General features: G+C 41.4%; 1 protein-coding gene across 50 annotated transcripts in view; it reads right to left on the reverse strand.

Annotated features, from left to right (window-relative positions):
• SETD5 (SET domain containing 5) overlaps positions 1 to 25,572 on the reverse strand; it is an 84,453-nt gene that overhangs the window by 42,071 nt on the left and 16,810 nt on the right. For 4 of the 50 annotated variants that reach the window (XM_008249970.5, XM_089306714.1, XM_089306715.1 and 1 more), the window contains exons 2-5: positions 10,261 to 10,319; positions 5,456 to 5,642; positions 740 to 845; positions 205 to 356 (exon numbers count right to left, since the gene is read on the reverse strand). In XM_008249970.5, the coding sequence (XP_008248192.3) occupies positions 205 to 356; positions 740 to 845; positions 5,456 to 5,526 (329 nt within the window). In that variant the 5' untranslated portion in view covers positions 5,527 to 5,642; positions 10,261 to 10,319. Of the gene's footprint in view, positions 1 to 59; positions 101 to 204; positions 414 to 739; positions 846 to 1,127; positions 1,321 to 4,417; positions 4,643 to 4,798; positions 4,896 to 5,455; positions 5,643 to 10,260; positions 10,320 to 25,572 lie in introns of those variants that run through there. The other 46 variants (XM_008249968.5, XM_089306706.1, XM_089306708.1 and 43 more) reach the window with 23 other exon arrangements.

A 25,572-nucleotide genomic window follows, 5' to 3' on the forward strand; every position in this document is an offset into this window, starting at 1 on the left:
ATATCAAATTCAATAGCTTTAACATCAATCTCTCATTCCTTGTTGTCAGCAATTCTCACCTAGTGCAGAGAATTCGAGCCAAGGAGCACTAAGGAATCATCTACATTAACAAACACAAGAAAGAATACTTTGAGCTTTTCCCCACTAATGAGAAACCCTAATCCCAGCAACCCAGGCTTGGATTTAGATGGAACAGGATCTTACCTGCACTTGTCACAGCTGAGAAGGAAGCCATCCTGAGAAAGACCACAAGGACACCAGGTAGGAACAGTCTCTCCTTCAGAGTTCGGGCTGTCTCCACAGCGTTCCTCTACGGGCGACGGCAGGCCATTCAGGTCAGAACGAGGGATGATCGTCTGGACAGGGGGAGAAGCAGGAGGTGTCGGAGGAGGAGGGGCTCCGTAATTATGATCCTGAAAATAAGATTTTTTAAATCAACAGTGTCCAAACACTGGCCCCTCTCTCCCCTAAAGTATGGTACATATGGAAAGAAAGAAGAAAGTAGTACCCTTCGTTTTTTGGCTTCAACCAGGAAAGTGATAAAACAAAATGCCAAGGTCAACTGGGACATAAAAACAAGAACAATGATGCAGGGCTAGACGTCCGCTGGAGGCAGGGAAGTGCAAAAGGGGCAACTTCATCATGCTGCATATAAACATTTCAAGAAAGTCACAATGTATAAGAATGGATTACACTCCAGGAAGATCACTGCTCTGGAGAGAAACAAATGCATACTCACAGCATAAGGCAGTCCTCGACACCCATGCCTCTGAGTGGTCCCATAATTATGAGTGGAATACACGCTCTTCTCATTAACTGCTGGACTAGCCTCCACAGATTCAGGGCTGCACAAAGGCGAAAAGCAATGCATGATAGCATAACACCTAATCTTCCCTTAAACTGGCACCTCACTTCCCAGTCTAATCCCTCTGCTTTCCAAAACCACTAGCTACTGAAATTACAGAAAGAACTCAGTGAAACAATCTGATTAACATAACTAAGCCTATAAATAACAGTAGGAGTGTTACTGAGTGTGGATTTGTGTGTAACATGAAGCCAGTATAGGCAGCTATCTCAAGGCAGGCACCTGAGACACAAGGTGTCCCTAATGACGAACATAAACGTACCAGCTGAGCAGGGAGTTTCCCCTAGAGAAGCCACTCTGGGCTGGTTTAGACTCAGAACTATTCTTCTTAATTGGATCTCTTAATACTTCCATGAAACCTCACATGACATTTGCAGTGAGTGAGATGATGAAAGTGCCTTCTGCACTGCCCCAGGGACCAGGCCCTCTTCCATTCACTACCAAGACAGGATACCCTGAAGAAAGTACAGGTAAAAACAACGGCATCTTATATTTATCACACCTCTCATCTTGACGAACCCCCAGACACCTTTCAGATATCAGAGCAGTAATTTCTCATCCACCAGAGACATGCAAGCATATCAAGGACACAATTATTTAACAGCTGCATGATAATACCACAGATATTTAAAATAACAAAACCAAACTGTTACATTAGTCTATTAACAAATAATAGTAGTGGCAACCATTCTGAATCACCCTATCTGGGAGGTGCTTCACAAATCTATATAAATTTAATTAACTTTTGCAACCACTCAATATGGTAAGTAGCACATTTTGACAGAGAGGGAAGCTAAGGTAGTGAGATTATGTGACTTCCCCAAGGAACACACCGACAAAGCCAGGATTTGAAACACCTGCCTGATTCCAAAGCCAATGCCCTCTCCACTATGCCCCACATGGAAACCAGGCTAACATTCTACCTAATTTAAAGCAAACTGAGACCTCATTAACCAGGCATAGTGAGTATCTTTTTATATCCTCCTTGGATGAAAAATTAAATATTCAAGTGCAATGTATTATAGAAGTATTGTAAGTACATTCCAGTTTAGAAATGTGATGTAAGTTTTTACTTAATAATAAAAAGACAGGTGGCAAGGATAAATTCACATTTTTGAGAAAGAAGGATTGTTTCCTGGCTAGGTTTGGGGGAAATTTTGAAGGAGACAATTAGGGAACAGATTTGTATGATTTGGTAGAACTAAATAATCAATTATCTATATTTTATATTAATCACAACAGATTCATAAATTAGAAACTCCAAGGACTAGTATAACTCAAACTTAAGAGACTGATGAGTCTTTTATGAGTCAAATAATAAAACATTTTTCCTGCTTGAAGATACAGAAATTATATAGTACTTAGCAGGAAGAGTGCAGTTCACATGGCACAATGTCAGCTGAGAAGTGATATGTATCCAACTCACCCAGTTATATGCTCCAAAACTGTGAGGAGGGATCATATTAATAACAGCAAAGGTAATTTCTAGGTGAAGAAGAACTTTAGACACAGGAAAGTATTCTCTGTTAGTGAAGTGCATGCATTTTATTACTTAACAGTGTCTGCAGGATGGGAACTGGGCGAGGGGGCAGGGAAGGGCATCAAGAATGCAGATCAGTATTCTTGACAAAAAGATGGTCTGAACATGGCCCACTGAGAGGCAATCAACTCTGAATATTAGGAAACAGGTGGAGTTTCCTAAATGAACCGAAGGCATACAAGCATTAATAAAATGAAGATAGAATTTAGTTTCTACGATGGACAGTTAAAACAACGTAATGAATTTCTATGACATACTGAATTTACTAGGTACATTACTAGATAAATAAGTACATTCCAAAGAGCTGTATATATTTTACATAGGAGATTTTGTACCACTGAACACATAGGGTGAAACATGACAGTGTTTATTAGGAATGGAATTTTTTGGGGAGTGGGGACAGAAAAAAAAGTTGTATGAAATAAAAGATGGCCATGGAGATGGAGCTATGTTGGTTATATCTTACCCATCTCCAAACTGGGTAAATATGAACATATGCACTTCATGTGCAAGTCTAGGGAATAAAAATAAAATGTATAGTGTGGAGGTTAACAGGCCATCCCACTGCACAATACTTTCTACCTCAAGCACAGCATTTAATAGACTGCTATGCATGCCAAATCTAAAATCACCAGATGCTTTCAGGTGGCTACAGGATTTCTCAGAATATTCCTTGACAAACATGAATTCTTACCTATGTTTTGAAATACGGATGGATTAAAAATTTGGGATATCAGGATTGCATCTCTTTATTAGCCAAACATTTTATGCAAATATAATTGCAGCCTTTCTTCTGATTCAACTCTTAAGAGAGGTCGGGCACACCCACAAAAGCCAGAATCACAACAGACTCCAATCTGCTGTGATGCCACCTTTGTAAAAAAGTTGGAAGGGCATAATATTCTTTGTTTCTTCTGTTATATCTACAAACATGTGAAATAAAATGCACACTGCATATTGTTGCCATTTAAAATGAGGTAAGGTCTAGGTCTCTGACTTAGTTGAGTCTGCTGCTTTTAATACCAGGTTTAACCTTTGAGTGCCTTACAACAGTGAAATCACACATGCTTCATCATTAATAATTTAACAGAATGGTACTTAATCTAATTATTGACATCCTCTCCCTTTGCAATAACACTAACAACTGTGTAATGTGTTGGGACCACAGTCTCAGGAATCTATCTGTAGATTAAGGATAACAATGTTGCGGGAAATCCTAGGATAAGCTGCTATTAATTGGGCCACTGCAGTGAGATGTGTATGTTTGTTTCTACAATCATACCTAAATTCCCTAAAAGTATTTATGTGTAGTTATCTCATCCATTCTGGGGGGTATACTAGTTATAAAAATAACTGCCTTGAGTCTTTTTCTTATCCACTAATTCCAGCTCACTGGTTAATCTCTTTGCTGACCATTTCTCACAAATGTTAATGTTGTCTATATAGTTTGTTAGTCAACCCATACAGAAGCAGGTTAGTAGCTGATCATCTTATAAAAACCACTACACAACTGGGCTATCTTATCGACTAATACAAAAAATTTAAGTTATTTGAAGAAACAGCTATGAAACAATTTTAAAATTCGAAGTTCCAGCCATCCGCATAACTAAATCTGTGTGGCATGCAAAAACAAAAAACCAAAACAACCCAAAAAAAAAACCCCCCAACAAACCTCTACAAGAAACACATTCCCCAACCCCACCCACTTCTTTTTTATATAGGAATAAGCTTGAACGCTGCTTTCAATTCTAGGCTACCCAGAATATGATCTACTACTTTATCAGGGTAGCTATATTTTATTTCCTCTTTAAGAAATTTAAAACAGTAAATTACACAAAACAAACACGCATGCCCTTTAATAATATTCTATGTTAAAGAAGAAAATCACTATTAATCAGGGCTGCCATTCCACCCAGAATTCTAATACAGTTGCTTTGCTTTGCTAAATGGGGAAGAATCCCCAGGGACCATGAAACTGGCAAGAGAAACAGGGGAATTAGAGCAACACCCACCTCACTCAAGAAGTGGCTGTGGGATCAAGAGTCTGAACTGGACCTGAACATATTCAAAACACCAGGATTTTTCCAGCCCAGACCCTAATCCCTGGTACTGCCTGGAATAGACTTGGCTTCTGGGGGTGTGCTGCCCCCTAGGCCCCTTGGGTCTCTTTCGCTGGACTTTCACATCCTGGTGTAGTGCCACTTCGTCTTGAAAGGTAGGGGGCTTCCACTTCCTTTCTGTAAGCAAGGAAGATTGGGTACAAGGGAGGTAAAAGGACAAGAGGGGGAATCTGTGAGCAGGGGGATCTCGGACAACTTAAAAGAGAAGGGGTACAAAAAGCTAAAAATTTCAAAACTGTGAATAATATATAAAGTTGTATAATGAAGGCCTACCTTCATTGTCATTGTCATTTAAATTCTTCAAGAACTGAGAGTCTATTTTAGGGATTGGGCTTTTCGACAAACTCTGAATTCCTAAAGCTGCTCTTAGCTGAAAAAAAAGTTTGGTACCACTGATTTTGAAGGTCCTCTTTCTAGCTAATGAGTGTCATAAAAAACCAGAGGATACTGCTCTCCAAATTTCTACCCCAAATGTCAGAAGGTTTAGGCAACCTGCCCACATTGCAGCCCATTTATTCTAGAACAATGGAAGTACATAGGAAGAGGCCTTCAAGGAAAATCAGTTGGAAAGAACACTTCCTTATCTCCCTCTACCAGAATAATCATTAACTCTACAAAAGCAGGCAATGATACCTACTTTATTTCAATCTCCCCCACCCATCAAAACAAATGAAAATGTAATCATCATGTAATTTTCATTCTTTTAATTATTTACCCAGAAACCTTTCCCTAAAAGCTCCTTTCCTTCCCCATCTAATTCCTTTTTTCCTCCAGCTTCTATGGGGAGAAAATGGAAGGAGCTAATGCCATTTACAGTGGGACAGGCCTTGGTTAAGAATATATTAAACATCTCATTAGCTAGCTCCCCACAGGCAAACTGTCTCCACACCAACTGGTAATGTACCTGTCACCCTAGGAAGCAGCACTTACTCTGACCCAGCAGCCATATCTGAGTAGGATGTATCTGGTGTGGTGACTCCCAGAGGGATTGCAATGCTCATGTCGTCCAACACAGCAGAAAGTGGAAATCACGGGGTCCAATTAATGGAGACTGACCACTCTGAGAGTGGGGGTGAGCTGCAGAGCCTCGGCCAACATGTTACGGACATGAGGAATCCTGTCACAAAAATGACAACATCTGGTAACCAGAGAATTCTTTAAACTTACCAGAAATGCTACTGAATATTTTTTTCTTTCTCTGAACAAGGATTTTAAGGGATATTTACAAAACAGGCATAGGGTAGGCTCTCCAAATTGTCCTGTATTTATTACATACTGTAGTTCATCAATTTTCCATAAAGTGGCAAACTACTTTAACTTCTATTTTTTTTTCTTTTCAAAGAGAAAAATAGTCTGACCAACTCACTGATAAGCATCTCCATTCTGTTATTACCCATTAAACAAAATTTTCTGGCAGCCTAAGATACTTTTTATTTATTATCAGAAATATCCTTGTTTTAACTGAACTCTTTGACAATTCAAGGTTTTTTTCCTAGGCCACAAACAAATGGCAGTTTTACCAGTAGTTTTACCTCTTCAAATATGATAAAAGAGACCAATTTGTTGTTTATATTTGACTGGATATAGCTAATTCTTAAATGCCTTCTTTTGCCAGAGAATACTGTTCCTTATTTTAAATTATTTTAACTGTTAATCGGGGGGAGGGGGGGATGCAATTATCTTAAACTGTAATTATGAGGTAATATCAACAATGCTAGATATGAATGAAAACGTAAGCTATGGGGAAGGCCAATATAGGTAGGTACAGAAGTACATAAAAAATCTCTGAACCCTCTATTCAACTCTGCTGTAAACCTACAAATGCCCTAAAAAAAAATAAAAAGAAACAACCTGAATCAGGGTACAGTTTCATGATAAAGATTTGAGAATTTGTAAAGAAAAGTAGTGAGTGATTTGCTAACAGTAAACAAGTGGAATTTGGGAAGAGAAAGACACACAAACTACCAAAGAGTTAAAAAGGAAAAATAGGGGGAGCCATGGAGTTACTCATATTTTATACTGTAGTGCCTGGATTCAATGGCTGGTTCTGGCTTCTGATTCCAGTTTCCTGCTAACACAGACCCTAGGAGACTTTTGCCACTGGGATCCTGCCACCTCTAGCTTTGCCTGTTGGCATTTGGGGAGTGAATAACCAGATGGGAGTTCTCTGCCTCTCAAATAAAATAAAATAAATAAATATATAGTAAACGAACAGATTCGAGAGCATGGTACACAGAGAACGGTGTACTCTAAATGATTTTACAGTACTGTATTTACCTAAACATAAAAAATCCATTGAAAAGATAAAACAAGAATTTTATGTTGGGACAGAAGAAAGTCAGTGTGACTGCTAAACACCCAGGGCTAATAATGATTTTTTTAAAAAAGACTACAAAGAATCATGACTGATATACTGCCTCATGATCAGACAAATTAGACAGCATAAAATGCAATTTTAACACTAAAAATGTTAAATGGAATCAAAAGTACACAACATCAATTGACCCAATCCAGTCAGTTAATAATACAGATTTCAAGTAGTAGATGGTTTGAAATGCTTCAATCTATTTTGATGGATGAAGCAGATAAATGTGGATAAGAAAATTAACTGTGAATGGAGAGTCAGGCCAAGATTTTTAAGAACACATAAAGATAACACTATTTTTGAGTTTTTTTTTTTTTTTTAAAGAATGTTGGAACAGTTAAAAAATCAAACAGTTCTCCCTGATCATTCAGTCTTTGAAAGAGCTGACTCTCACCAAGTGACCCAGGCTTCTCCAACTGTAAGTGTGGCAATATATCTGTTGCTACCCAACTGTTGACAGCACTGGGGACTGAAACATAAAGCAGGTCCAGTCCTCCTTCAATCTGCTTCCTTACAGCTCATAAAAGAGAAGGGACTGATCCACTTTTCTGCCTTTGGGTCAATCTTACCCATAAAAGATTCTTTTCTCTAACAATATGTCCAAATGGAGATTTGGTAGTACATCCTCCAAGCCCTTGGGAAACTGATATAAAATGTGCAAATAACAGAACAAAGGTCACTTATCAAATAAACCCAAAAAGCAGTTAAATACTGGAGGTGGCTGGTGATTAACTCTCTAATTTTAACATCACTGCATAATACAGATTAAAACACATGGGAGGGTGAATCCCCAAACCTCAGAAGCTGCCTCACTGGATAACCACCAAACCATTCCTCATCAGTAAATGGAATCTGAATTATGTGTTCTATTTGTGTAAAAATATTTACTTATTCAAAAGGCAGAATGACAAACAAACATTTACAGAGAGGGAGAGAGATCTAACTACCAATCATTCCCAAAATGGCCACAACAATCAGGGCTAGGCCAGGCTGCAGTCAGGAGCTAGGAACTTCATCCAGGTCTCCTACATGAATGGTAGGAACTGAAGTACTGAGCCATCATCTGCTGCCTTCCAGGGTGTATTAGTACAAAGTTGAAACCAAAGTGTGGAGTAGTGGGTACTCAAAACAATCAGAATCAGCAGACAAAGGACGTGGAGTTTTAAGTGGCAGCAACATACTGAACCACCACGTGGGCCCATGAGCTGTGTTTTATTTTCAGGAAAGGGCATTAAAAAAAAAAAAAGTTACTCCCAACAAACCCTCTGTTACAGCCCACTATTATGTGCATGTAAAGATAAAAGACAACATATAAACCCTAAACCGATAACTGGTATTTTTTCTGACAATAAATTTTTGCAAGACATGCTGTAAGAGAAAAAGGAAAAGTTAATTTCTACATTTCCTAAAGAAATTCCAATCAGCTATTTCAGATGGCTGACAAGTAACTTTTAAGAAACATTAAGTAGTTAACTATGAGTAACTTTCATAAATTCTTTCATTGTCCCTTTTTCCAGCTTTATATAACCCTTCTATTTACTAATCTATTTGTTTTGAAAATCAGAGTTACAGAGCGAAGGAGAGGTCTTCCATCTGCTGGTTCATTCCCTAGATGGCTGCAATAGCCAGGGATGGTCCAGGCCCAAACCAGGAGCCCCAAGCCTCATCTGGGTCTCCTAGGTGGGCAGCAGGGGCCTAAGCATTTGGGCCACCCTCTGCTGCTTCTCCTAGGCCACTAGCAGGGAGCTAGACTGGAAGCAGAACAGCTGGAACTCAAATCAGTGTGCCCATATGGGATACTGGCACTGTAGGTGGAGGCTTTACCTGTTATACCCGAACACCAGCCTCAACCCTTCTCTTTTGATGAAGGCAATCATAACAGGTTACCATGGCCATTTCATTCTAAATCATGCTTCATAATATTGAGGCTTCTTAATTCCATTTCTGACAAAAACCTCAAATTTCTCATATAACCCTGAGAATAGCTCCTTCCCTAAACAATTCTTGGAAAAATGTAGCTATTAATGTGTTAACTGTAGAATTTTTTTTAAAAGTTTTTTTACTTTAAAGAGTTACAGAGACAGAGACAGAAGGGGGGGGGGTGTCTTCCATCTGTTGGTTCACTCCCCAAAGTGCCACAATGGCCAGAGCTGAGCTGATCTGAAGCCAGGAGCCTGGAGCTTCTTCCAGATAGGTGCCATCCTTCCCACTGCTTTCCCAGGCCCATCAGCAGGGAGCTGGATCCGAAGTGGAGCAGCCAGGACTCGAATCAGCTCTCACATGGGATGCTGCCAATGCAGGTCAGGGTTTTAACTTGCTGTGCCACAATGCCATACTCTGCATAGATCATTTTATAGATGACTTATATCCAAGATTTGTCTTCTTTCTTTGAAAATTTACTTAAATATTTATTTATTTCAAAGAGTTACAGAGAGGAAGGGGGAGAAATAGAGATCTTCCACCTGTTGGTACACTCCCCAGATGACCGCCAACAGCCAGGACTGGGGCAAGACAAAGCCAAGAGCTTCATCCAGGTCTCCCACAGAGTGGCAGGGGCCCAAACACCTGGGCCATCTTCTGCTGCTTTTCTCAGGCCACAAGCAGGGAGTTGGATGGGAAGTGAAGCAGCCATGAACTGTTTCCCATATGCGATGCGGCATCACCTTAACTCACTATGCAGGGTTCCAAATTTATTTAATTGAAAGGCAGAATTACAGTGAGAGACACATACAAAACAGAAAAGGCTTATTCCCCAAATGTCTGCTACCATCGAGGCTGGGCCAAGGTGAATCCAAGAGCCCAGAACTCCACCCAGGTCTCCCATTTGGGTAGCAGGGCCACTTGGGCCAACTGCTGCTGCTTTCCCAGGTGCATTAGCAAGGAGCCAGATCAGAAGCAAAGCAGCCATGACTTAAATGGGTGTTCACATGGGATGCTGGCATTGCAGGCAGCAGTTTAATTCACTGAGCCATAACACCTCACAAAATTTTCTTAATAGTTTTATCAACTAAACAACAGACTCCTTGGTATAGTTTACCAAGTCAAGTAGTTACAGTAGTTTATAACTTCTGTTTGGAGAAGCGTGCTCAAGAGATTAAGAATTAACTCTTTCTCTAGGTAGAACAATTTCCAAGATAAATTTTCACTGTTACTTTGTCTCTTCCTACCAGAATATAATCTTTTGAGAGGAACAAGGATTTTGGTCTGTTTTATCTACTACTGTAGTTCCTCCATCTCACCAGAATAAAGCCTGACAGAGAAATATCTGCTGAATGAATTATGATCACCTCTGTTAACAACATGATTTCAGGTTATTAAAATGCAAAAAAAACCCCACCAGGAATTAAAAGGATTTATTTGAGCCAGTCACCTTTATATAGACCTCTGATAGGAAGTCCCCCCAAATTATCTGCCAGTAGCTCTGAAGACCTAGAAAAAGTTGAGACATGAATTAGCATGGTAAACTATCGCACTGATGGACACAGATTAGAAGTCTACCGATACATTCACTGAAATTGTTTCATTTATGCATCATATACTGCCTTTTTTAGCATTCTATGTTCTATCTGATACTAAATTTTTGTTCTGTAACCTTCATATCTTATTCTCCAATAAAATCAGAAACAAAATAAAAGGTGAGGGAGGAAATGTCTGAATTAAGAAGTGGTAAATACTACAACACTGACCACTTATTCTCTCCTTCAAATTAGAATTCTTGCCCATTTTCCAAGGGATTCTTTTTTCTCTCTCCTAAGAGGTGCCCCTCTTCTCTACTGAACTTCTGACATTTAGAGGCATTTCTTTCACTGAATGTTAAATTTACTTGTTAGACAAGTGCCTACTAACAGCTATTAAATTACAAGTTCATATTCTTTCTTTTTCCTCATCACAATCCTTTTTATCCTCTTAGCCTATACAACTTATAAAAGTGAGTCAGTTCTATTTGTGGTCCATTTCATAATGGAAAATATGGTGAGATGTGCAGCTTTAATTAACTTTCTAGTCTCTAAAAGTAAATGAAAATAGAATACTCAGGATTTTGGCCGGCGCCGCGGCTCACTAGGCTAATCTTCCGCCTAGCGGCGCCGGCACACCGGGTTCTAGTCCCGGTCGGGGCGCCGGATTCTGTCCCGGTTGCCCCTCTTCCAGGCCAGCTCTCTGCTGTGGCCAGGGAGTGCAGTGGAGGATGGCCCAGGTGCTTGGGCCCTGCATCCCATGGGAGACCAGGAAAAGCACCTGGCTCCTGGCTCCTGCCATCGGATCAGCGCGGTGCGCCGGCCGCGACGGCCATTGGAGGGTGAACCAACGGCAAAGGAAGACCTTTCTCTCTGTCTCTCTCTCTCACTGTCCACTCTGTCAAAAAAAAAAAAAAAAAAAAAAGAATACTCAGGATTTTTTGAGGAAAATGTTCGCCTTAGTTTCTTAGTTTTCTCCAACAAGTCAAATTTAACATTAGCCACATTAAGTTATCAACACATGGAATGCTAATATATAATAAACATGACAAGCTGTTCATGGAATCCCAGTTGCAAAGTAGTCAAGTACATGAAATTTAAGCTGATGTTTTTGTGGCTTTCTTCCAACTTTTAAAAAGCTGGAAAATAAACTATTCTTAAAAAAAAAAAAAAAACTAAAAATTTCTAAAAACAGAATGTACACAAAAGTGCTAGTAAAAGGAAGAAAACCAAGGAACAGATTTTATTTTAGCATCAGCAAAAAAGTTAAGTACAAGCATACATACAACAGGAGTAAAATGAATGTAATATTCAATCTGATCAGTTTAACCATTAAAAGAACAATCTATTAGAATCAACAGGAACACCAAAAAGTTGTTGGATTCAGGATCAGAACCAGTCTGTACTCTGTTTTCAGCTACCATGTAACCTTTTGAGGTGTCACCATTTATAAGCAGTTTCCATGGAAAAGGACGTTAAAGAGAGCATGCCAGGAATGATGTATCATTATCCTATCTTTTCAACTGGAATCGGAAATTGTCAGTAGTTTCTGACCATCCTGACGGTCTCTTCCCTATATAAACCGCAAAACACCCAAGACTTGTGTGATCTGTTTGGTTACTCTCAAAGAAGACAAACAAAAAATGTTTTAAGAACAATTCCAAAGAGATTTCAGAAGAAATTGCATCAGACAGGTGAGCCGGAAGCAGCTGGGAGACAAGAGTCCAATAAACAACCAATCCAATGAAAGAAATTTAGAACAAGCCAGCTTCAGTAATACTGCGAAGAGGACTGGCAGGAAGAGGAGTGCCAGCGCAGAAAAGAGAACAGGCCTCACATGCTTCAGACAGTCTTTGTACTGACGCTGTGGACCTTGGCCATTCTCCCAGAAATGATGCAATCCTGATGAACAAGATCTGCTGCCAGAGAAACAATTGTTAACAGCCTATGCAGACAGCAGCCCAGCCAAGAAGCCATCTCTGATCAAGACTCACCATAAACCACCACAATGTTAAATCACTTCTTCAGTTTCATACATTTAGATGCACAAGCCATTTTCTCAAGTTGTCCTTTTTCTTTTAATATCTTTGACTTTATAATCCCCATCATTCATTATTAAATTTTAAATAAAACACTGAGCATTTTTACTTATGAGTATAATTCAAGCATACTGACAACAGATATTTACACTGAAAATTGACATTTATATTCCTCACTCCCCTAAGAAAACCTTCAGGGAAGTAGTAGCTTCCCTATGTGTGAAAATTACCCTGGAATCTAGCACCCAAAGACTTCAAAGCATAAAGAGGCATACTCTATGGTTAAGGGACAGAAAAGTTCATTTCACAGATCTTTGAAACCATGTAAAATGCAGTATGTTACATTTTGTTGTACATTTAAGTTGAATTGTTTAAATACTTCTTCAATTTCTTTTGGATTACTACACAAACAGTAAAAAGGGGAACGGGAAAATAATATTAAAGGTTTTCTTTTGTGTGATAACTTACTTTGAACTTAATTTTCAAATCACAGGACAGTTTAAGAAGCAGTCAGTATATGGCACTTTACCTCTATGACCAGCCTGTTTGAGAACTAATGTGTCAACTGTGTAATATGCTTAATTGTCCATTTCTAATCCACACTCAAGTGTCTCAAGTAAAAACACTGCAGGTTTACCAGCTTCTTACCTGGGGAGCAGGAAAAGTGTATCAGGAAAACACAGTATATGTTTAGGAAACTGGAGCCTATCAATTTGTTTGGTGACCTTGGAAAAACCACTTTACACAGATTAACTCTAAATTTTTTGAAATAAAATCTTTATTGTGTTTCTTCCTGCTCCAAGTTTTTATGAATTCTTGTAGTGTCACCAGCCAGTTGAGGCAATTTATGTAATGTCTTTAAGTCACAGATTTCTCTCATCTATACAACAGTCTGTAGCAAATGAGTTTAAGTGATTCTCTAGTCCTTTCAAGAATGTGTGAAAAATATGGTTAAAAAATAATTTTTACTCTTCTCCAACAGCCTGTATTTCAGTTTTGCTATATTAGGTAATGTGGGAAAAGGAAACATGGAAAAAATTAAAAAAAAAAGAAGGAAAAAAAGAGTTATTACTGGGAGTTAAGGAGATGAACTGTAAAAATAAAGATGTGACCCGAGATGCAGTGAAAAGCTCATGTAATTGGGATGGTTTAAGTGTAGAATAGCAATTTATTGCAGGCAAAGGATCCAGGAATTCAGGGCTGAAGGAGGAAAAGGAAAGAAACACTGGGATAACTGTTAAAACACGCTCAGGGTGCTGGCGCTGTGGTGCAGCAGGTTAACGCTCGGCCTGAAGCGCCAGCATCCCATAAGAGCGCTGGTTGGTGTCCCAGTTGCTCCACTTCCGATCCAGCTCTCTACTATGGCCTGGGAAAGCAGCAGAAGATGGCCCAATTCCTTGGGCCCTTGCACTCCCATTGGAGACCTGGAGGAAGCTCCTGGCAGCTGGGGAATGAACCAGCAGATGGAAGACCTCTCTCCTCTCTCTGCCTCTCCAGTCTCTGTGTAACTCTTTCAAATAAATAAACAAATCTTAAAAAAAAAAAAAAACTTAGTAATTTAGAATCAAGATAAAAAATTCCCTGTTTTCCCCTCTTCTACAACATGACTTTACCCCCTTGGTTTCTCTGCCTAAATTTTTACTCTTTCTTGGGGTGGAAGCCCTAGAAAATTTATTACCCAAACAGGGTAGGGCTTAGTGTAATAAATTAATGTCTACACAAGCTTTAAGGCTACTAAAATAGGAGGCAAATAAAACCTAACTTAAAGAAAACCCCCTGTGAATACATACTACGAATTTCTTTCCCGATGAAAACTTTAATCAATAAAGGCTGTTACAAAGTCACACCATCCTTTAGTGGTACTTGCAGGATAAGACTATGATGGAACTAAATACTATCATCTTAAATTGCCTTAAGTTGAAATTGAAGAGAAAAGAGTATTTTATTTACAATCTGTTCACAATGATAAACAGATATTTACTGATCAACTAATACTATTCCGTGAATCTTTGTAACCTTAAAAACAATTAGAGGGCCAGAGCTGTGGCACAGTGGGTAAAGCCACTGCCTGCGGTGCAGGCATCCCATACGGGCACCTGTCTGAGTGCTGGCTGCTCCACTTCCAATCCAGCTCTCTGTTATGGTCTGGGAAAGTGGCTGAAGATGGTCCAAGTGCTTGCGCCACTTCACCCGCATGGGAGACCCAGAAGAAACCCCTGGCTTCTAGCTTCAGATCAGCCCAGCTCCAGCCATTGTGGCCATTCGGGAAGTGAACCAGCAGATAGAAGCTCTCTCTGCCTCTCCCTCTCTGTAACTCTGCTTTTCAAATAAGAAATAAATCTTCAGAAAAAAATATGAATATGAAAAAATTTACACTTCTAAGTATGAAATAAAGGTGACACTTCCAAACATATAGTCTTTAAACTAAAGACCTGAAATACTCTTTTAAGACTTAGAAGATTCTGTCACACTGTACGGTGAGGCTCAGGCATCCTTTAGGACCTGCTACCAACCACTCCATTCCACACTCCCATACTTCCACACCTTCCTCCTCTGTGAATTCAGAGTTTTCATGCTTAAACCTTTTTTTTATATAATTATTTATTTATTTTTTTATTTTTGACAGGCAGAGTGGACAGTGAGAGAGAGAGAGACAGAGAGAAATGTCTTCCTTTTGCCATTGGTTCACTCTCCAATGGCTGCCGCGGCCGGCGCGCTGCAGCCAGCACATCGCGCTGATGCAAAGCCAGGAGCCAGGTGCTTCTCCTGGTCTCCCATGCGGGTGCAGGGCCCAAGCACTTGGGCCATCCTCCACTGCACTGCCGGGCCACAGCAGACAGCTGGCCTGGAAGAGGGGCAACTGGGACAGAACCCGGTGCCCCGACCAGGACTAGAACCCGGGGTGCCGGCGCCGCAAGGCGGAGGATTAGCCTATTGAGCCACGGTGCTGGCCCTCATGCTTAAACCTTGAAATGTGAATTATTTTTACTAACTCTAGATGAAGTTAATTATGCATATTTAAGAGGCATTAGACCCATTTTATTTTTATTAATTTAGGCAAATTCCTCCAGTTTGTAAACACATATATATTTTTTAAATTTTTTGACAGGCAGAGTTAGACAGTGAGAGACAGAGTTAAAGACAGTGAGAGACACAGAGAAAGGTCTTCCTTTTCCATTGATTCACTCCCCTAATGGCCACTAGGGCTGGCGCTGTGCTGATCCGAAGCCAGGAGCCGGGTGCTTCCATCCGGTCTCCCATGTGGGTGCAAGGACCCAAGCACTTGGGCCATCCTCCACTGCCCTCAGGTCACAGCAGAGAGCTGGACTGGAAGAGGAGCAATCAGGACTAGAACCTGGTGTACTGGAGCCACAGGGCGGAGGATTAGCCAAGTGAGCCACGGTGCTGGCCAAAAACATAGAGTTTTAAGGTTTAGAGTCTAATTCATTACTTCTTTATAGAAAAAGAAACAGCCACAAAAGTATTTTTATTTTTATTTTTTTTGACAGGCAGAGTGGATAGTGAGAGAGAGAGAGAGACAGAGAGAAAGGTCTTCCTTTTTCCCATTGGTTCACCCTCCAATGGCCGCCACGGCTGGCGCGCCACTGGCCGGAGCCAGGTGCTTCTCCTGGTCTCCCATGGGGTGCAGAGCCCAAGCACCCGGGCCATCCTCCACTGCACTCGCGGGCCACAGCAGAGAGCCAGCCTGGAAGAGGGGCAACCGGGACAGAATCCGGTGCCCTGACTGGGACTAGAACCCGGTGTGCCGGCGCTGCTAGGTGGAGGATTAGCCTATTGAGCTGTGGCGCCGGCCCACAAAAGTATTAATTTGTAAGCAGTCACACACACACTGGTGGTGTTCAGAAGAAAATTAAGATTTCTATGTATAGAATCTATTTATTAAAGCAATTATTACTTCCTTTAGATAGCAACACATGAATTACAACTAATTGTCATTTATTAGTCATCAAATATTATTGGTGCAACATGAGACAAACAAGTCCAGATTAAAATTGTCTCTGTTGGGAATTAGTAGTATATAGGTCCTTCCATATTTTTTCTTCATCCATCATTCAACAAACAAGTGAATAAATAATTACTATGTATATAAAAATTGGTAAATGTTATTTCAAGATTTTTTTTAATCCAAAGTAGGAAAGGTGGGCAAATTTAAGGTCTGCCTATGTACCAAGTATTACATTTTCACAAGCACTAAGAAGGAGGGGGAGAATCCTATAATGTATCTCTACAATTAAGCCAAACAGAAGGGAAAACAGCATCCTTTCTCCAAAGGCAATTCTAACCCACTGCATAGTTTACCAGTGAAGAGTCTTTTATAGAAACTTATCACTGGGGCTGGCACTGTGGCGTAGCAGGTAAAGCCAGTAATACCATATGCGCATTGGTTTGAGTCCCGGCTGCTCCATTTCTGATCTAGCTCTGTTATGGCCTGGAAAAGCAGTAAAAGATGGCCCAAGACCTTGTGCCCCTGCACCTGTGTGGGAGACCTGCAAGAAGCTCCTGGCTTCTGGCTTCGGATTGGCCCAGCTCCGACTGTTGCAGCCATCTGGGGAGTGAACCAGCTCTTTCTCTCTCAAATAAATAAATAAAGAAATCTCTCTTTAAAAACAAACAAACTTATCACTGATGGATCTCATGAAAAACCCTGAGAAGAATGAAGGCTAATGGGCAGCAAGAATACTCAAAACACACAGACAAGAACCTGACCATATAAATTCTCTGATTACTTGGCAGACCAGATGGTACCTATACAGAAGGTTCCCCTCCCCTATCAATACAGTCATAGTTGACTTGTTACAAAAATCAAAATTTGTAAAAATACACAAATATTACAAGAACATAGGAAAAAACAAACTCCCTTTTAATACCTCACCCTCAAAGGTAAGAAGTGCTAAATCCTACTGCTAAGTGACTTGCTTTTCCATGTAGCAGTGTTCTGGGCATCTCTGTATGAACACTTCCCCTCCTGCAGGGGGCACAGTGCTCTATCTGATGGCTCCATAAGAATCTCAAAAGCCTTCTGCAGGTGGGTGCTCGGATTGCAATGCTGCATTCCTCACACCATGCGCACCAACATTTCCTTAGGACAAATTCCTCTAAGTGGAACTGATAGACGGCTTGAGCATATTTATTAGGAAGAATCCGGAAAGTTAAAAAAAAATCTTATATTTCCACACATACTTGAGTTCTGGATTCACATGGCAGGAGGACTAAGTTCGTATAAGGTTTAAAACAATTTTAATCCTAATTTCCCTTACAGAGTCTGTTCCCTAGAAGACTGTATTATGGAAGTCCTAACATGAAAATCAAATGCAAATTCTTAACAGTTATGGGATCCAGCTTTAATACTACTAGTGAATAGATGTGCTACTGTTCTCTGAAGTTCTTAGATATCAGTTGCTTTCTCAGTTAAGTCTGCATTGAGATCTTTAAAATAAAGCCTAGATCAAACAGTACTTCAAAACCATAGTACTGGGGCCTGTGCAGATCAAGTCCTGAATGCTCCAATTCCAGCTCAGCTCCTCTGGTTAATGACTTGGAAAAGCAGCAAAACATGGCCCAAGTACTTGGGCCTCTGCACATTTGTGGCAGACCCGGAAAAACTTCTTGGCTGCTGATCAGCCCAGCTCCAGCCAATTTGGCTATTTGGGGAAGTGAACCAGTGGGTGCCTCTCCCAGAGTAGTCTTAATGTTGTCCCTTGAGATAACTAATTTTTTTTAACAGAGTGCACCAAGCTCTAAATTTCTTCTCCCGGAACAAATTATGCCAACCATCTGTAATCTAGCTGGCATCTCCAGAATTCTGACTGAAAATGCAAGTTAACTAAAAGATCTGGGCCCTTCGTTTTCAAACAAGTTATCCAAACTATTCTACCAGTTCTGCCTTACGAGTAAAATACGATGCTTCAACTTAAATCACCTTTGGAAAGAAAAGATGCCTACAAACTATGAGGCTTATCTATAATAATTTACTAAAAGATCCAAAATATTGACTTAATACACCACAGCTACAAATTTATTTGGTATACTCCATCATATTAGATAACCCGCATGGTACAAATCCATGCCCTGGCCAAATAGAAGATATAAACCTCTCCTTTTTTGTGCCGACACTAGTACCGGCCTGGGAGCCTAGATGCCGATCTTTTTTTTTTTTACTTTGAAGTGTTTCAGATTCTTTTTTAGCAATCCATTTCTCAACACTATTTACCCTTATGATTTCAAAACAGCACTGTGCCAGTGAACTGGTCTCACCATATCTGGGCTGTCAATTCCCAAATTTACTCTACATTTTTCCATGACGTTAACCTTTCAAGAATATAATAACTTTGATAATTATCATCCCATTATTAGGAGTCTACAATGGCTCTCTTAATGCTTATTGGGTTAGTTCAAACTCTTTTGCCTAAATGGAACAAGACAATCTTTGTTAGTTAGCCATTAGCCAGTTTTCTTACCTTTAAAATTTTGTTTCATTGATTTATTTGAGAGGCAGAGTGACAGGGAGAGGGAGAGCTCTAATTCCCTTCCCAAGTGCTTGCAACAGTAGAAGATGGGCCATAGCTCCAAGCCAGGAGCCCAGAACTCACTTTGGATCTCTCATATGGGTAGCAGGCCCCTACATACTTGAGTCATCATCTGCTGCCTCCTCAAGTGTTGACTAGCAGGAACATACAATCAAGAACAAAGCTGGGACTCAAACCCAGGACTCCCAGTACGGCATGTAGGTATCCCAAGTGGAACCTTAATCACTAGGCAAAAGGTCAATGTCTGTAGTTTGTATCTTTTTTTTTTTTTTTTTTTTTTTTTGACAGGCAGAGTGGACAGTGAGAGAGAGAGACAGAGAGAGAAAGGTCTTCCTTTGCCGTTGGTTCACCCTCCAATGGCCGCCGCTGCAGCCGGCGCACCGCGCTGATCCGATGGCAGGAGCCAGGATCCAGGTGCTTTTCCTGGTCTCCCATGGGGTGCAGGGCCCAAGCACCTGGGCCATCCTCCACTGCACTCCCTGGCCATAGCAGAGAGCTGGCCTGGAAGAGGGGCAACCGGGACAGAATCCGGCGCCCCAACCGGGACTAGAACCCGGTGTGCCGGCGCCGCAAGGTGGAGGATTAGCCTATTGAGCCACGCCGGCTTGTAGTTTGTATCTTAAAAAAAATTCTTTATTATGAAAATGTCAAACAAACAAAAACCAGAGAAAACTCCTGAGTGCCCTATGGGGTACTAACAATCAGCTCATAGCCAGTATTATTTTAGCTGCAACCTCATCCCTTACCAGGATTATTTTATAGAAAATCCTAAAAGTATCATTTGTGCCTGCAACAAGTGTTGAGTGGAGCTGTCCTTTGTTTACCCTACCGATGAATATATAAGAGGGGCTTATCATAACGACAGGTGGTGGTGAAACGGAATCAAAGGCCATCATTCTTTCGCAGAAGTTTGAATGATTAAAAAGCTTATGCAATACATCAGTTGCTGGATTTTCTGGGTGATGTAAATGTTTCACAGTTAGTACAAATATGGCTATTCAAAATGTCTTCATCATTAACATTTCTTAATAAAAATTAATTGTAGGGGGCCGGCACTGTGGCACAGTGGATCAATGCCCTGGCCTAAAGCGCTGGCACCTATATGAGTGCTGGTTCGAGTCCGAGCTGCTCCACTTCCAATCTAGCTCTCTGTTATAGCCTGGGAAAGCAGAAGATGGCCCAAGTCCTTGGGCCCCTGCACCCATGTGGGATACCTCGAGGAAGCTCCTGGCTCCTGGCTTCAGATTGGCACAGCTCTGGCCATTGTGAACAACTGGGGAGTGAACCAGCGGATGGAAGACCTCTCTCTCCTCTGTGTAACTCTGACTTTCAAAAAAAAAAAAAAAAAAAAATTGCAGAGGCTAGTGGCTGTAGGACGGCAGGTAAAGCTGCCACTTGCAACGCCACCATCCCATAGTCCCAGCTGCTCCACTTCCGAACCAGCTCCCTGCTCATGTGCCTGGGAAACCAGCCAAAGATGGACCAAGGGCTTGGGCCCTTGCACCCAAGCTGGGGACCTGGAGGAAGCTCCTGGCTACAGATTGGATCAGTTATGGCCCTTGTGGCCTTTCAAATAAATCTTTAAAAAATTGTAACTAATTATTTTTATGACATCAGTCTGTTTGTACTCAATGAAGTGATACTGGTAACAATGAAACTAATCTCAGAATAACTCGTATTTTTAAAAGGGACAGCAATGTAAGACAATGATCAACCCAAAAAATACTAATATGCATTGATAAGTTTTGCCTGAACAAGAAATCTACTTGTAATCTTTCATGTATGAGGTTACCGAGTAAATGAAATCTTTGGAATGGTGAACACGTACTCCCCTGGCGGCCTCTCAGGATAGACATCCCTGTCTAGCTGAGAACCCTCAATACACTATCATTCAAAACATTAAAAACAGTTAACTTATACACTGCAAGCACTTTCTCTGGAGATCTTAAAATGAAAAATTATTTTAAAATATTGACACACATGCTCATTAATTCTTAAACTAGTTCCAGGATACTAATAAAAAAAGCAGTTTTTAGTTAATGAATGTAATTGGCATAAACGGCTCTAAACCTTTTTATAAAAAACAATCACATTTTTTCAGCTATTATTACTGTTGGTTTTTCCTGTTACAGAGGAGCTTGCAAAACGCAGAATTCTGGCACTGAACAAAATGGAGCAAAACACAAAGATGCTAGGATTTTCACTTATCTGCTATTTTTCTTTTCCTTCAAATATCTTCTATTTATATACTTATTTTTTCCTGCATGCAATGTTTCTAAATGCTCACCATTATTGTTTTGAGTACTGTATTTCCTTTTCCAACACTGGGTAACCAATACAAACATTCAGAATTTAACAATACTTTTGCACAGAGGCCTTTCACTTTATGTCCTCAAAGATCATCATCTATTTAGCCAAGACAGGATTAAACAGTGTATCCCCCCCCCCCAAAAAAAAAAAAAACACTGAACAACACTAAAGATGACGATCACAAAACAAAAACAAAGACCCCTGCCTTAAAAGGGCACTCCTGGGGCCGGCGTTGTGGTGCAGCAGGTGAAGTCACTGCCTCAAGTCCCTACTGCTCCACTTCCCATCCAGCGCTCTGCTGTGGCCTGGGAAAGTAGAAAATGGCCCAAGTCCTTGGGCTCCTGCACCCGCATCGGAGACCCAGAAGAAGCTCCTGGCTCCAGATCAGCGCAGCTCCAGCTGTTGTGGTCAATTGGGGAGTGAAGCAGCGGATGGAAGACCTTTCTCTCTCTGCGTAACTCTGCCTTTCAAATAAATAAAAAATAAAGGGGGAGGGGTACCCCTTGTATCCTGAACTAAGCAACCATGAAGCCCTTCTGTATAATCAAGGATATCCTTAAACTCATTTCTGGATTCTAAAACAATAAAAAATAATTAAAAAATTAAAAGAATCACACAACCAATGGCTCCTCAATGAATTTAAAGTTCTTAAGAAATCCACTCGGGTTCAATATTACTTTTCATCTATTTTTTTTTTTTTTTTTGACAGGCAGAGTGGACAGTGAGAGAGAGAGAGACAGAGAGAAAGGTCTTCCTTTGCCGTTGGTTCACCCTCCAATGGCCGCCGCGGCCGGCGCGCTGCGGCCGGCGCACCGCGCTGATCCGATGGCAGGAGCCAGGAGCCAGGTGCTTTTCCTGGTCTCCCATGGGGTGCAGGGCCCAAGCACCTGGGCCATCCTCCACTGCACTCCCTGGCCATAGCAGAGGGCTGGCCTGGAAGAGGGGCAACCGGGACAGAATCCGGCGCCCCGACCGGGACTAGAACCCGGTGTGCCGGCGCCGCTAGGCGGAGGATTAGCCTAGTGAGCCGCGGCGCCGGCCACTTTTCATCTATTAATCCCAACTCCTCTCACATCCGTATATGAAAATAGTAACTGGCTCTCCATTTGCTCTAGCAGCAATATTCAAAAAGTCACCCTGGGTTGCAGCTCTGGCCATTGCAGCCAATTGGGGAGTGAATCAGCAGATGGAAGACCTCTCTCTGTCTCTGTATCTCCTTCTCTCTCTGTGTAAATTTGACTTTCAAATAAACAAATCTTAAAAAAAAAAAAAAAAGTGACGCCAGTGCTGCAGCTCACTAGGCTAATCCTCTGCCTGCGGCACCCTGGGTTCTAATCCTGGCTGGGGTGCCGGATTCTGTCCCAGTTCCTCCTCTTCCAGTCCAGCTCTCTGCTGTGGCCCGTGAGTGCAGTGAAGGATGGCCCAGGTCCTTGGGCCCTGCACCAGCATCGGAGACCAGGAGGAAGCACCTGGCTCTTGGCTTCAGATTGGCCAGTCGTAGCAGCCATTTGGGAGGTGAATCAACGGAAAAGGAAGACCCTTCTCTGTCTCTCTCTGTCCAACTCTGCCTGTCCAAAAAACAAACAAACAAACAAAAAAACACACAAAGAGGCTGGCACAGTGGGTTAAGTTGCTGTCTGCAACATCCCATATGGGAGCAACGGCTAGAATCCCAGCTGTTCCGCTTCTGATTAAGTTCTCTGCTAACGAGCCCAGGAAAACAGCAGAAGATGGTCCAAGTACCTGAACCTCTGCCACTAACATGGAAGACCTCGATGAAGTTCTTAGCTCCTGCTTTTGGCCTGGGTCAGCCCTGGCTGTTGTGGTAATCTGGGAAATGAACCACTGGATAAAATATCTCTTTCTCTTTCTCCTCACCCTACCCCCTTCTCTGTCACTCTGCCTTTTAAATAAATTAGATAAATAAAAAAATCACAAAAAACTGCTTTCACAGTTGAGCTTCAAGGTGGTTTGCTGCTTGGCCCCATTCCTCCAGAAGAGCATCTTCCCAGGCTTCAGACTGATTAACTGCCTCTAGTATCTGCTGCTTCCTAGGAACCAGTCCTAACGGTACCTGCAGCTCTTAACGCTTTGGGGGTGGTGGCAGTGGCCACAGATTTCTCTGATCAAGACTATAAACCTTCTGCCCCAGAAAAACGCAAAGACAAAATGTGATGTAAAACTCTGAAGGATTTATAGGCTTCTGCTCTATATTGTATCCTCTCCTGAACTGCCGTCAGTCTGGGACAAAGGTGGTCCAAAGTGACTGAGCGGTGGGGTATTCCTGTTCCCCACAAAAGAAGTCAGAATCAACAATGGCTCTAGTATACAGAGTGAACACTCCATAAGCACTCAGTCACTTCTTTTCTCTATCTGTATCCCAGAAACGTCATGAAATTTTAGGCAAATAATCTTAAAAAAAAAAAAAAAATGAGAGTACAAATGGGCAGCAGTACCCAAATTCAGGAGGCAAGGAAAAGGTAGACAAGTACACAAGTGCTATGGTAACAATGAAAAGATCTAAGAATTATACAGACTTGCTCCTTGAGTAGTTGTGTGATCACTTTGATTACGGCTTTTCCTAGCATGGCTAAAAATTAAGTGAGCTAATTTTCACAAAAGAGCCTACCAAGATATTTTGTACACTGCAGGGATCCAATTTTGGTATGTTGGCTTACAATATTAGGGAAGAACACAAGAGAGGCCACAGGGAAGATCATCTAATTTCCTGCTTCAGAGACAACTGTATCAAGTAGAGAAGTCTTACGGTAACTTGGCACTAAGATTTGCTAGTTGCCACAGAATAATCCACATCCTTACCTCAAATATCCTCTTGGTTTTCTTACACAAATGTTAACTAGCATCAATCTGGTATTTCTATTTCTTTAGAAACTAAATTGTCTCATAAAATGAGATCTATTGTACATTAAACAAACTATTAAATAACCAATTTGATTCCTTAATCTTCTGGTTAGGAATGCTTTCTAGAATCTGTACAATTTCTTTAAGATACAAAGTAATTAAGTATCTATGTAGGTCATTCTATTTTTGTATTGATTGGAAACATCATGTGTTAGTCACGAGAGGAACTGGTCTCTAAGGGCAAGCAGCACTAACAGGGATTGACTGAAACATCTGGTTATGTTTACTACTGTCGTCAGCTTTACCAGGGTGGGGACATTATAGCCAAGTCTATGGAAATTTTTATTTTACAATGTAGAAGTTTTTATTATGAAACATTTCAAGCAAGCTTATCAGTACCACTATATGGTAAAATTCACTGTACTCGTTGCCATCCTGTCTCAACAATTATCATAATCAATCTTTTTTTTTTTTTATTTGACAGGCAGAGTGGACAGTGAGAGAGAGAGAGACAGAGAGAAAGGTCTTCCTTTTTGCCGTTGGTTCACCCTCCAATGGCCACCACGGCCGGCGCACTGCGCAGGAGCCAGGTGCTTTTCCTGGTCTCCCATGCGGGTGCAGGGCCCAAGCACTTGGGCCATCCTCCACTGCACTCCCGGGCCACAGCAGACAGCTGGCCTGGAAGAGGGGCAACTGGGAAAGAATCCGGTGCCCCGACTGGGACTAGAACCCGGTGTGCCGGCGCCGCTAGGTGGAGGATTAGCCTATTGAGCCTTGGCGCCGGCCATAATCAATCTTATTTTATCTATTACCTCCTCTCTATTCTAAAGCAAACCCCAGAGAACCTATCAATTCATCCACAAATATTTCAGCATGTATCTCTAGAAGATTTTTTAAAAGCACAAAACATGAAATTTTAAAAAAAGTTTTATTTATCTGAAAGCCTGACAGGTCTTCCGTTTGCTAGTTCACTCTGCAACAGCCAAAGTTGTACCAGGCTGAAGCCAGGAGCCAGGAACTCCATTTGGGCTTCCCTCATGGGTGGAAAGGACCCAAGTACTTAAGCCAGAACCTACTGACTCCCAGGATGCACATTAGCAGGAAGCTGGACTGGAGGTAGAGCAGGGGGCTCCTTGAAACCAGCACTGCCCGGGAGTGCAGTGGAGGATGGCCCAGGTCCTTGGGCCCTGCACCCCATGGGAGACCAGGAGAAGTACCTGGCTCCTGCCATCAGATCAGCGCGGTGCGCCGGGCGCAGCGCACCAGCCATTGGAGGGTGAACCAACGGCAAAAGGAAGTCCTTTCTCTCTCTCTCTCTCTCACTGTACACTCTGCCTGTCAAAAAAAAATAAATAAATAAATAAATAAATAATAAAAAAAAAGAAACCAGCACTGACACGGAGTGAGGGCATCTTAGGCAGCATCTTAACCACTGCACTGTGCCAAATGCCTGCCCTCATGTATGCAT

This window comes from Oryctolagus cuniculus, chromosome 10, assembly GCF_051225735.1.
Source record: "Oryctolagus cuniculus isolate XC-2025 breed Fujian yellow rabbit chromosome 10, ASM5122573v1, whole genome shotgun sequence".
Taxonomy (NCBI): domain Eukaryota; kingdom Metazoa; phylum Chordata; class Mammalia; order Lagomorpha; family Leporidae; genus Oryctolagus; species Oryctolagus cuniculus.